Source organism: Strigops habroptila, chromosome 1 (genome assembly GCF_004027225.2).
Source record: "Strigops habroptila isolate Jane chromosome 1, bStrHab1.2.pri, whole genome shotgun sequence".
NCBI classification, from domain to species: domain Eukaryota; kingdom Metazoa; phylum Chordata; class Aves; order Psittaciformes; family Psittacidae; genus Strigops; species Strigops habroptila.
Window position 1 is genome coordinate 20,997,076 of NC_044277.2, and position 13,918 is coordinate 21,010,993.

The 13,918-nt window shown below is 41.3% G+C and overlaps 1 protein-coding gene across 4 annotated transcripts in view; it reads right to left on the minus strand.

Annotated features, from left to right (window-relative positions):
- Positions 1 to 13,918, minus strand: part of GRHL2 (grainyhead like transcription factor 2) — a 65,844-nt gene that overhangs the window by 12,006 nt on the left and 39,920 nt on the right. For 3 of the 4 annotated variants that reach the window (XM_030500352.1, XM_030500331.1, XM_030500361.1), the window contains exons 9-13: positions 11,210 to 11,368; positions 5,204 to 5,291; positions 4,979 to 5,118; positions 2,761 to 2,792; positions 1,210 to 1,304 (exon numbers count right to left, since the gene is read on the minus strand). In XM_030500352.1, the coding sequence (XP_030356212.1) occupies positions 1,210 to 1,304; positions 2,761 to 2,792; positions 4,979 to 5,118; positions 5,204 to 5,291; positions 11,210 to 11,368 (514 nt within the window). The remainder of the gene's footprint in view (positions 1 to 1,209; positions 1,305 to 2,760; positions 2,793 to 4,978; positions 5,119 to 5,203; positions 5,292 to 11,209; positions 11,369 to 13,918) is intronic. The other variant, XM_030500342.1, reaches the window with a different exon arrangement.

The following is a 13,918-nucleotide window of genomic DNA, read 5'->3' on the forward strand; positions in this document are numbered from 1 at the left end:
TGAGTTAACCAGATGCAAGTCTGCAGTCAGTGCTGACCTCACATAATTCATCAAGGATTTATTTAAAAGAAGAATATGTTCACATTTATACCAGGAAGACATCAGTCTCCATCCTGTAATCCTGTATGCTTCCCCTGGTTCAAGAACAGCACCCTAACCAACAAAGAAACTTTGCAAATGCGCATGGGAAGCTGTTTCTCTAAAGCTCATGTGAGCCTTACAAATGGTGCAGTTAAGAACAATTGAGCTCACTTCTGTACCTTGTTGTTTTGTTGTCTCACAAACTGATGGGGGAACCTCAAAACATTTGCAAGTTTGAGTTATACGAGTTGGTCAAAACCCTGGAGTCTCCAATAAACATACATGACAGAACTCATGACACTGAAGGAATGGCAAATATTCCCCAGGGTGTCTAACTGTGGCAGTGTAGGAAGTTGTCACCTATAGCATTGCACTGGAAGTGACAGTACACAAAGCAGATTTTGTGGACAAAATCACTATCTGCTCATTCTTATCTTAAATGCAAAGTTTAACAGCTCTACCTAAACCATTGCCTCAATGTTAGTCAACTTCACTGTAGCAGACCAGAAAACTGGAATTGGTATAGCATATGAAACATGATTATAACAATATTTACTCAGGGTAGTAAAAACAGTTAAGGGAAGCAAACTCTTAAACAATTCAGTTAGGTCTGCTGGAAGATGTCTCTCCATGCCCTATATTTCTAATTGGGTAGGAAATTTCTGAGATTTTATTCAGGCTAATCCAAGTCTGCAGTCAGTAGGAGCTTGCCTGTGTTAGGTCTCTGTATTTGACCCAGTGCATCTTGCATATTTGCTTGTGATCCCATCCAGAACAGAAAAGATGAGCAAAAGTTAAAAATAGACAGATTTGCTACTGGAACATTTATGAACTATGTAGCTTGGCCAAGGATCAAGAAGCTTTCTAGTTTTTTTATATTTTATATACACTTCTCCCAATCACTTCTTGAGATAGCATAGTCCTTTTTTCTTTGTTTTCTGCTTCTAAGTCATTACTAGGGCTTGTTTAAATGCCTCCTTGTATACTGGCAGGTGTAATAATCTCTTCTCCCACCTACCCCACATTTGACTAGTGTGAAACAACTGACTTGGTCCAAGCCATACCTGCCCTTCGCAGCTTGAAGTCATAAGTCCCACAGCATTACTTCTAACTGTTAAGAATTGTTACCTCTTTTCAGGCCTTCTTCTTTCATTTGTTTCAGAGGGGATGGACCAAACTCCTCCTCCACAGGCCGGAACATCCTTTTGACCAGGACGCTGCTACTAGAAAACACACAACAGGGACCATGTCAGTAAAACTGTGCTCCCAGCAGGGGAGGAGACTCACTCACAACAGCAGCAGTCATGACTCACTTTGTACTCTGGCAAAACCCACACTAGCTACTCAAGTAGCACCAGACAAGAGACTGCAAGAATTTAGCTTTTGATGCTTAACTGAAGTCTCCAGGCCTCCCAAATTGCTCAGACTGACTGGCTGGGACAGGTGACAGAGAAATACATTCCAACATTACATACTATTTTGAAAACCCCAAAGGCTCTTAACTGTTTAAATATTGAGGGAAGGGGGTGGGGAGGAAGAAACAGCTAAGCAAGGAGCTGAACCCACATTTACACATTGATTCACTTCCTCTTTGGGGTCAAGGAGACAGCCTCAGGTAACACCAGCAATATTTCTAATACCCAAGACCATACATGCCAGCAAGTTCAAAAGGAATAAAATGCTGTGCCAGATCCAGCCTGAAGCTGTGAAACACTTTGCTGGGGAAGCTGAAGGCACTACAGCTGCCCTATCCCCTCAGCATAGTTCTGGCAGGACTTGATGTCTCCTTTTAGTCTTAGAGGGGAGAACTGAAGCCAATGTGCTTAGTTCAACCTCTTTATTTCTCTAATTCCACTGTGAGCCTTACGATGAATGTTAGCTTCATAAAAGAAACAAAAAGGGCTTCGTGTTTTCAAGTCAATGTTAGCTGCAGGTGCCTGGCCAATCCCTGCCACAGGCCACTTCTTGCAGGCTCACGTGAGTCCAGCTGTCCCTACTCCAAGCTGTCAGATTTGAGGGTGCTCACTCAGGATTCAAGCTTGCACACATTACAGTTAACACTGGCTGAATGCTAGTCACACATGTTAAAGCCTTTATTTCATGACATCTCTTAACTATTTTAGGGACTTCATGCAATTCTTCCAGTCCCTCCAAAACCAAATAGGGGATGCTCCCATTTCCAATCATCTCCCTTCCCAGGATCTCCCCTTCTCTTTCCACCTTTCTTTTCTGGCACACTTGGGCATTCTCTCTGCAGTTCCTATGTTTGTTGCATACGTACACACATGTGCACTGCTAAACAGCTTTCAGGAATGCAGTGAAATTCACTGCTTCATTTATATATATATATACACACACACTTTATTATCAAATATATTGTCCTGTCCCTGTATTGAACCTTAGGGTTCTTTAAAATGTTTTATTTGAAATTTACATTTACCTGAAATGTAATAAAAAACAGATATAAAAAGCAGCCAGCTCACCCGAAGGAAAAGAAAGTTACTATAAAATAAACCTCCCTCTACCAGTTCTACATATTATTCACCTATGGTTATTGCTGAGAGAACATGAGGGAAGGGGGAAAAAGGGGATCAGCTTTATCTGATTTCATGTTTTGTGTCTGCTTTCTATGAGTTTGAAGTGCTAACTGCAACGTTTGTGAAACAATAAATGTCTTACCCTTCTCTCTCATCATCTGTATTATAGTAAACCTAGAAGGGTGGGGAAACAAACAAACAGTTATTCCCAAAACTCAGACACCTGCTTATCAGAATAACTTCAAAAGGGAGAAAAGATAACAAGTGGTTTGCAGGTTTTTATCTGTTAAAAATCCTTTTCCTTCTATAAAATACAAACATCTGTAGTTCCAATTGTGATCTGGAAAAAGCGTGGCTTAGAAAAAAACTGCTGTTGAATATCATCTAGCGGAAATATACCAAAGCATTTTTAGAGACATTGCCCTCTCCCTGGTTTATATCACTTTCCCAACTATTTTACAATCCTCCAAATTAGATTGCAGCTCACCTGAATTACCCCTAATACAATTTTAGCCACAACACTCACAAGCTTTTTGTATGTATTTAATATTGTCTGAAAAACTAATTAAACTATAAAGACTAACATATTAAACTACAGGCCCAATGGAAATACAATTACTAATGGTACAGCTGAACCATACCAGAACTGTGCTGTGGGCAGAAGCTCAAGTCCAGACCGTTGTTTTGTGCAAATCAGTATAGCTCACAGTCACTGAGACCAAATTGTCAACAGCAACAAACGCAGCTAACAGCAGGGGAGGTATAAAATCACAAAAGCTTTGTGATTTTTGTGTTGTTGAAAGCTTTACAGAACAATCAGCCAAATTCCTCACAAGGTGCCTGCACCAAGGGTCTGCACCAACAAGTGCACCAGCATTCCAGCTGCTGAGTTACTGTGCAAGCATGGGGCAAAGGCAGGGCACCAGAGCCCTGCATTCTGCTGGGGCAGAACAAGGAATCTCAGGCAGGTTCCAGCACTTGTGCTGGCAAGACTCAAGAGCACACTCGGCTCTTCACTTCTGAACCTGTACAATGAAAATAGCTCAGAGCTGTATGTGTGCAAAGCTGAGGTCTGTAACTCATTCTATGATCAGGACCTGAAAGTGGCTATGCTTTCATAATAAAACATTCATAAATAGTAAACTTATCATAATAAATCATTCTTATATTAAGTAATATACAATTAAATTGAAAAGTTCAGGATAGCAAGAATGCCAAAACTTCAATTTATAGAACAGTAAAAGAGACAGGGTTGAACATTGCCCAAGAGCTAGCAAACAAGGGCACCTTCCAGTTAGTTTAGAAAATTATTTACAGGATTATATATACCAAGGAATGCTTCCACCTTCTCCTGTTTTGAGACAAATTCACATTCTGGTTTGAAAGCCATGAGGACAGAAGGTACCAAGCACTGATATGTATGTGAGTGGGTGTCTTTCCAATTTTGGAGAGTCAGTCAGTGACAGCTGCGACTGCAGTGTCTGCACTCCCTGTGCTTCGCTCTACCACAAATCTCACTGCTTTAAAATAAATGACAATTCCAACACTCAGTGTCATTTAAACTTCATTATTTTAATAATTTGCAAAAAGACGCATACAGAATTTCTTCATCTACTATTTGTCTTTATAAACACATGCATAAAGGTCTCATTCTACTCTCCAAGATGTTAATAAATAACAGGTTCATATTCAAAAAATTGTCAGAGCTGACTCTCCAATTCAGGTTTTGCAATTTCCCAGCAAGCAATAAAGTAGGTCTCAAAAAGAGTCAAGTCAGCCAAGACTTCTTCACATTTACTGGTGACAATGACTGCCAATACTGAGTATTAACATTAGCACGATAGATTTTTGCTTTGTAGAGTGAAAATATTTTCTTACAAGAAATTCCCAGATCTCCAGGGGATGCCAACAAAAAACGGGCAGTGGTGTTTAGTGAGCCTACTCGGGACCTCCTTACACACGTAAGGGCTTGGTCTTTGTTTTCTGCTGCGACAGGGAGGGGGATCTCTGCTACCACAAGGTGGCACTTTACCTCATCAAGCCAAATAGCACATTCTCTTTCAGTCACAAAATTTGTGACTATTTGTTTCATTCTTTCTTCTTTGCAAAAGAACGTCAAAACCATAACAAACACAAACCAGTCAGTTGTTAATGAAGCATAAACTCCTTTTTCACACCCAGAACTTGGAAAGGCACTTGTCTCTTGTAAGATCTTTTTAAGTGACTCACCAGGAACTGCATTTACCAAAACAAGAGCTCAAACAAGTGGTCCCCAGGAACAGTGATTTATTTTCCTAAACCCTCAGAGCACAAGAGCCAGACAGCAGTGGGCACCGGCTCCTCTCATTATCATTTCCTACCTGTCCAGTTCTTTGTAGGTTTCCAAAGTGAACATCCGGTATGAAGAGAACTGGCTGGGAATCCAGGTCAGCCATTGTTTTGAAGAAGGTGATATCGCTCTTTTTTTGCAGAGGGAGTGCACTCAACTTCCCTTCAGCTGCTAGGAGGATCACAGAGCAACACGGTTATGAGAGGAGGCATGTTGAGTGTGACAGCTCCAAACCAGAAAGACCCATTTTACTCACAGTTATTACACGAGGCTTGAGATGCCTGGCCTTTGCCTTTCTTCCTGTTCTGCTTCCTTTCTTCATCTCTGATTTTCCTTTCCGCTCCCTGACACAAAAAAGACAACCCACAGATATTATCCAAAGAGGAACCACTGTGAGTGTTGTACCCTGTAATGCCCGGAACTACAGCAACACACACATCAGAAATGTTGAAATAGAGACTGGTCATCCCATTACAGATAAATCTGCCTGGATTGTTAGGAATATGCCAGCTTTGGATGGATCACTGGTGCCCAAAACTCAGGCTGGCACATCCAGCATCCCCGCAGGGCTGGAGACAGCAAGAGAAGCATATCCACATGCTGGCTTGGATGAGATGGGATGGACAGCTCAGGCAGTGTGCAGTCTGTATGGGGCTGTTGCCACCACATCCTGTGCAAAGGACATCCCGAGCCCAGCGCCTCTGCAATGGGCAGAGCACTCAGACCAAATACTTTGCGTATGTACTGACGTAAAACACCTGCAGGATTGCTATCATCTTGGATCATGTCTGTGCTAAGCTTTTTCCTAAACTCTCCTCCACCCACCTCATCTTGGGGTGGCACAGCTCCGCTGTGGCCAGCTTTGTAGAGGCCTTTGAGATTTGCCAGCGCAAGAAGGCTACACTGACAGCTTGCCAACAGCACAAAGGCTCTTACAGAAAAACACAGGCATTTCAAACAGGGAGAAGCCCTCCAGAAACTGGAAAGCAATGTAGTACTACCCTTTTAGGCTCCAGGAACTCCTGGGAAGTTGCAGACTTCTGTTATGTAAATACACTCTCAACAAGTTTAGAAAATAAAACTTGTTATTGACATAAAAAGCAGCAACACCTCCTTTGAAGTTCTCCTAATTTACTTTATAAATACAAATCGTCATGTTGTGAAGGTTATTAAAGATCCATACGCTCCCAGACAGTCAGCATGCAAAACTAAAGATTTTTTCCCAAATTAAAATTAGAAGTTTCTTTAAAAGAAAGGCGGGGAGGGAGGTAAGGAAAGCCAAAAATATCCACTCAAGATGGTAAAATTCACACATGAGCCATCGAACCAAGCTCAAAAAGAATGCAAGGAAAGGTGTACTCCTGGCTGTGATCTATGAATAGATTTACAGAGGTTGAAAAAGGTAGAGAAAGAAACAGCTCTTTAACATACATGAAGGCATCTAACAGAAACATTGCTTCCAGACCTAGGACCAATTTAGCTGTCATTAACCTCAGTCACAGAATCTGAGGGATTCAGAGATGTGCCCCTGTCAAAACTGATTCTAGAGTACCTCCCATGCGAAGACAGGGAAAGACATACAAGAAAGTTGGGATTTTTCCACCTGGAGAAGAGAACGCTGCGTGGAGACCTCATAGCAGCCTTCCAGTATCTGAAGGGGGCCTACAAGGATGCTGGAGAGGGACTCTTCCTTAGGGACTGTAGTGGTAGGACAAGGGGTAATGGGCTCAAATTTAAATAGGGGAGATTCAGGTTAGATATAAGGAAGAACTTTACTGTGAGAGTGGTGAAGCACTGGAACAGGCTGCCCAAGGAAGTTGTAGCTGCCCCATCCCTGGCATGTTCAAGGCCAGGTTGCATGGGGCTTTGAGCAACCTGGTCTAGTGGAAGGTGTCCCTGCCCATGGCAGGGGGTTAGAACTAGGTGATCTTAAGGTTCTTTCCAAACCAAACAGTTCTATGATTCTATTTGTATCTTTAAAGGTGACTTTAAGCAGAAAGGAGCAAAAATATACCTCACAGCCTCTGTCCTGCAGAAGGCACATCCTTGAGAGCCCTGTGCTGCACAAAGCAGCCCTGCCAGGTGGCCACAGCCCTCCCTCAGTGCTGCCACACTGCTGCTCTCACGTAGCAGGATGAAGTGTGAAAGTTGTTTTGTACACAGCAACAAGTATGAGTTTCCTGTCAGGAAAGGAGAAACTGAGAAGGACTCAGCCTTTTATATACAATAAAGAGTATATGTTTTACTGATTTTTTTATATACTCTGTAACTATGACCTTGGTAAAACTTCACACCTTTGTCTTCATTCATCCAAGGCAAGACACCCCCATTCCCCTGGGCTGCAGGCAGTCTCCAAGCAGGGCAGCCATTCTCACCCGCCAGTGCTTATTTGTGCCACAGTCACTTTACAAATGCGGCAACTGCAACACCCACAAAACTACCTACCAGCCCTTCTGAGCTAGGAGCATCCCACATGGCACAGCGCAGGGGCCAGCCAAGCCTATACAATGTACATCATTGCTGTAGGTACTGAGACAATAGACCACAATAAGGTTTTTGCATACCAGAGCATTTCTGCTGGAAAGTTTTCACAGCTGAGCCACCTGACACATATCTAATAAATCAGAATTTCCGTATCTTAAGAACAGAAGAAATAACCTGCTCATAGGGAACTATAAACTAGGCTCTGACCAGTCAAACTGAATGAATTTTTGATTTTTCACTGATGTGTGGACTTAGTATAAATGCAACAAGTGTTTCTGCTACAAGCCATCAGCAAAACACAGCCTATGAATTTCAGCTGATTCAAAATACCTTTTTTTCAAGTCCTTTACACTTTAGACTCATTTAACCTTACGTCTTGCATTCTAGCTCCAGTCTAGCAAACCCTTTACCATCGTAGGGACCACTCCCTCCACCATTATGAAGCTCATGTGTACACCTGTTTCTAGTTCAAGGCCACAGCATTCCGCATCTGGTAGGACAGGCACGTAGACTTTAGCCTTGTCTCTAAAGCTGAAGCTTAATAGGCAATTAGACTTGCTCAGTATGCTATGATAATCCATTTTCGCTGTGACAATCCATACTGAAGACAGTACAGCAGGAACTGTATAAAGAAAACAGGATTCATTTATTTGATTTTGGAACAATGTTGTATTTGCCAAGCCAAACGCTTCTGCTTCTTTTCAGAAAAGTTAATCACATGTAGAAAATCAAAATATCTCTGAATCCCCAGTTCCTTCATACACAGTGGCTAAAGCATCTTGCAATATATAAATATAAATAAGCCTGGTAGCAAGTTTCCCTGACAACCTGCTTAAGGAATAAAAATCATATTCTCTTATCATACGCAGCACCAGTGATCTGCACGATAAAAAGACTGCAAGGGCAGAGAGAATTAGCACTGACAAAACAAGATGTGCACTGTACCAGTTGCTTTGAAGATTGCCTACTGGAAAATAAATACAGACAAAAGATTGAAGAATGAATAGGGAGCAAGCACACGATTACAACCTTTGCAGCTTTTATCTCCATACATTTATGTCACAAAGCACACACTAGATCTGAGTCAGTGCTACTCTCTAGTTTACATGTAAATGAATACTAAATTTAAGCAACTGCCTGAGTAAATACTAATACATTATAGATTTGTATGTACCAGCTAGTTAAATGCAGTTTTATTTCTTCAGGGATACTCTTTCCACAACCGCTACATTGTATTTCAGCTGTAAGACACTGATTTATCAGCAACTGTTTCTTAAAAACTGGACACCTCTGCCTGTGATTTATCCAAATTAACATATAAATGTGTCTACTGCTCTAAAGAGGCACCATCACTGCAGAAAAACCATTTGTAAGAACACTGTCAGGCAGACAAACATTTTTTTTCTTCCATATTTCAAACTAAGATACATTTCAGTACTTAGGTGGGAGGAATTTACTGTGTGCTTCCTCGATCCAGATGATTGTAATAAATCAGGCACTTCTCTCACCACCTTCTTGTCAGGGTTGTCAGACTGGGGTATAACGGTGGAATTCACACTTTTAAAATGTATAAAAATATTATATGTTTGCTGTTTGGTTTTTTTGGTTCGGGTTTTTTTGGTTGGTTGTTGAGGTTTTTTTTAATGGCCCCATAATATTTCTTTAATTGATCATGACAAAGAGCTGGGCAATAATTGTCTCAGCTTCACGGCCTTTCCCAAACAGGCAGCAAACCCTGTCGCTGTCACTAGAGGGCGAGTTTAGCAGCGCCTCCACCAGTGCCAGGGTGTTCTTTTGGCACCTTGGGAAGATGAGGGTACCCATCCCACGAGCTACCTTCCCCTGAGCGCGACCAAGTCTCCCAGCGCCACCAGCAAGTGAAAATTCTCCAACCATTTATTTACTTACAAAAGCACAGAGACAAACGGTGTCACTAAAGATACAGCAGCATAAGAGAGGGGAGAAGACTGCCTCAGTCTTGTTCCAAGTGCCAATTAGCACAAACTGTCATGTGAATTGACCTTGATAATTTTTATTCATTCAACTCATTTTCAGCCCTGCATTAAACTAAAAAGCTCTGTGTGCACGTATACATTTATATTAGACAGAGACATATCCCATTATCAATACCCTTGAGCTCTCCAGTTCCCATTTTCAATGTAGTTTAGAAGTGGATAATGTTTTAACTACCCCTGTGATCTTTTTCTTCTACTTTGAGACAGTGTTGATTAAAAGACTCAACATTCATTTCCTGCTGGATATTTGAAGTACCAATTAAGCAAATAGATGCAATGAACATGTATTATTGAAAATCTCCACCAGTTGTGTCTACAGGTCACCCTTGATGAGTTTGTGCTTTGAATTTCCTTCCTTTTTTAAATAATTCAGATTTTTCTAATTGCTTTTCAAAAACAGGTAGATGAAAATTACTTGTTACTTTGATATTTACTGAGCTTTTAACATCCAGCTGTAGCTTCAAATCTCTAAATATTTGACATTCAAAGTTAGAATTGAAAGCATAACATTTTGACTGCAAGAAGACCTCAATGCATACATTTACATTCATTACTTTCAAAGTTTTTGCTCCACTAACACAACTGACTGATTAGCCCTCAAGAACCCCTTGTCAAGACAGCAACAAGGGAATGAACTGCAAAAGGGAAAGGAGCAGCAGCAGAAAGACCTAGAACAGTTGAACTCTTACCCTTTCCATTAAAAAGTTAATGCTACATATTGCCTGGGGCATGGCCTTTTGCCTTTCTATTCCTGTCTGTAAGATGGCAAGACTAATTTGGATAAATTTCCAAGGCACTTAAATAAACGTAGGCTCCTGAATCCCTGAACCTTGACTAGAATCCAGGCAGCAGCTCCCCACTGGAAGACCTTTCCCGGCAGGGATAAAGTCATCAGCTGGCAGGTGTTAAACACAGCTGAAATGTGGCCACACTCACATTTAAGAATCATCACTGACATAACATTTGTGAGCAACTGTTTCTACTTGATGATAGATACAGCTGACCATGACACTAATTAAGTAGTCAGACTCATTAAGGCATGTTCTATGTTTTGGTGCTGAAATCTGACAAAGGAGTAGGGAAATGCATTGTAAAGGAACAAAATTTTGCAAGAGGGAGTAAGTACAAAACAAAAAAAATAATAATTACTGGACTACAAAATGGGAACTGCTAATATATTTTGTAGTTTACTTTTAATAAGAAAATCCTAGCAACATAAAAGTCTCATTGAAGCTTTCAAAACAACGGCTTGTAAACAAGTGGAGAAAAAAACAAACATCAGTTGCATCACTGGGACTCAGTGTTTTCCACTGTATCATAAAAGAGAGCTTAGCAGGCCTTTACTGGGAGGTCTCTCTGTCAGAGACCTCTCCACCACATTTACTTATCCTCGCTATTGGAGCCGGAAGGGATAACATCAGATTGACACTTGTGTAAGTCTATGATCAGCACTAACCTACCAAGTAGAGATCTTTACATTTGTACTTTCTTACTGTTTTTTATATTCCTGTATCATGACCTGTAGCATCCTGTCCTTAAACGGTCCAACTATTCTTACAAGCTGAGGAATCAGAGGCAAAAAATTAAATAGAAAAAAGCAGTAAAATAATTACATGATAATCTGTTAGATTTATGTTCCAAATTCTACCATGAAACACAATTCTTTAGGGAAAGAAAGACCATTTAATTAGGTCTAAAATACAGCAATAATAAACTGTAACAAAGTTCTTCCTCTATCCATGGCAATTGTGCTTTCCACTTACCTTGTCACAAAAAACCTTGATCTGGCAGTAGGCTCTGTGGATGGGTTTGTTGCTGCGGTTGTTGTAGCTGTATGTATCGATCTGAATCATCAAAGGAAGCCCCTTTACTCCTTTTTGAGAGGAGAAGTCTGTGCTCAAGCAATTCACTGTGATGAAAATCTGTGTGCCAAAGAGATTACTTTTAACATGTGATGCAAACAACTATTAAAATTCTGGAAACACATGACAACAAATGGGAAAATAAAAGCAGATACCCCCTCTATGACCCACACTCTGGCAATTCACACATTTATTCTCTGCTTCTGTCCCAAGTCCAGCTCCCACACTGGGAAGGACAAACTTTGAAGGTGTGTGTCAGTGCTTCAGTTTGGATCAGGAGCTCACATTTGAGGTGAATCATTTGATTGTCCCGACTTACCATGCTTTGGTTCACACCTGAGAGCTCAGAGTGCATGGCTTGTTCTTCTGACAGCTCACAATTCAAATTCAGTGTGGCCAAAGTAAGTCCTAACCTTTTTTTTATTATTATTATTTTACAAATTCTATTCACCCTCTCATCAGCAGTACCACTTCCTCCATCCTACCAAAAGATACTCCTGACCTTTAAGGGTCCTTCACTGTCTGTCTTCCATTTCAAAAATGCACCTCACCCTGTCTTTCAAACTGGGGAGGAGTTTCTCAAACATTTATAAAACTACTCCCTACCTCTTCTCAAAAGTCTTTTTACCATGTAGCAGCAACACAACTTGACATTGCCCTCCATTCCTGGCAACCACACTGCCTGCCTTTGCTTCCAAAATTCATCCCATGCTTTCCTTCTACACCAACTTGTGTGTTGATAGCCATTAGTCATCTCTTCCCCTCTAATCTCCATTTTACCATGGGACAAGGTGTGTGTCATCTGCCATGTGTTAATACAGGTCCTGGGAGAATGGTCTCCCACTATCAAGTCTCCCAAGGAGCATTCTGATGCAAAGTAAGCATTGTGAACTGAAATATCAATGATATCTTTCAGCCAGTATCGTGTGCATGAAACTTGAGAGACGAAACTGGATTAAAAATACAGCTGTTCTTCCCAGTGAGGAATATATGCATTACATAGTAATTTGGGCCAATTATGTATTGACCCAACTCTACTTTTGACTTTCAGTTTAAAAGATAAGAAAGAAAGAAAGAAACAAAAACCCCACTGAAACTGTGAACTAAGGAAAAGGACAGAGAAACCCACCAGTACATATTGCCTGAACCAGAATGATGTGAAATGTGCTCCAGCAGAACGAGCACGCTCAGGAAGAAAGGGATCTCAAACAGGTCTCTCAAACAGACCTGATGCACATCTTGCTGGGCAAAGGGGAATCCAACAGGCGCCTGGACTCTGGGATGATTTGGGAAGGGTGAGTATGAAGGAACCTCTCCCCATCCACAAGCAGGGAAAACAAAACAAAACAAAGCAAAACAAAACAAAAGAAAACAAAACAAAACCAACACTTTGAATGACCAGAATGCAACATCCCCAAGAGAAAAGCAGCCGAGAATAAAGGACTCTGGTAGGGTGGGGAGGGGGAAGGGGGGTGGATACTTTACCCTAATGGCAGAAGTTAACGTTACAGTCAGAGGTTTTTTATGATGGAGCCAGAGCAGCTTGTTTGCCTGACTGAGCTAATGGCCTCTCTGCATTTCTGCTTCTGATCGTATCACAGAGCTGCATTTACAAATGAAATAGTTGAACTTTAACTGCAGGGAAAGGAGGGAGGTGGAGAAAGGCCTTAGGTGAAACTCTGATTTTTGAAGCTGATAGTGTTATTTCTATTTCATATTACAACTTGGTCTCCAGCTCCAAAGGTAAGCATGGATATGGGTGCATATGCCTTTGAAATATGATGGCCTGAATTTTCATTAGCCTTCAGACTCCTTTACAGTGTCAGCAATGCTTTAAACTGTGTGTGACACAGAGCAGTGGAATGAGGTCTGACATAAAACAGAATCTAATAAATGTTTTAGCCCATACTTGTGCACAGGGGGTTTCAAACGGCACGTTAAAATGTGAGAGGGGATGTGCAGGCTTTGCACCTAACAGCAGTTCGTGCATCAACTTACTACCTTTGCTGCACACTCAGCAGAGAAGTAAAAAAACGATCTTGTCCCACCTTAATCATCTACATACACTGTGTGTCATCTCTTCTGCTGCCTCCAGAAACACAGAGCAGAGTAGGAGCGGCTGGGGAAGACAGACTGTTGTTTCCAGAGTCTCCATACAGCAATAACAGATTATTCAGCATGAATAATAGATTGATGTTGTAAGATTCAATACCCTTGTCCTGACACTGCAATACATCAGGATCTCCCTGAGGAGCAGTGACTTAGGTTCATGCGCACGAAGTGCCCTATACTTTCTGTCATATCATTTGCACTTCACAGATAGACAGATGGATTTGAATTAACACAGATCATTTATTTTGGGGAAAATTTTCTGTCTCCACACAATCTTCTGTTAGCTTTCCTGTAAAGCACAACACTGACTTTGGATTTGGAAAACGTAGGGGGTGTGCAGAGGGAAGGGCAAGAGGGTGTAAGTTCTGTTACTCGAGTTTATTTCAGGTTTTGTTTGGGTTTAGGTTTTTATTTTGAATGACTGAAGATTTGCACCAGGTTTAACACCATGGTGCAGCAGCCTGCTGTGGTGAACAGGACCTGGAGAACAATCTGGAC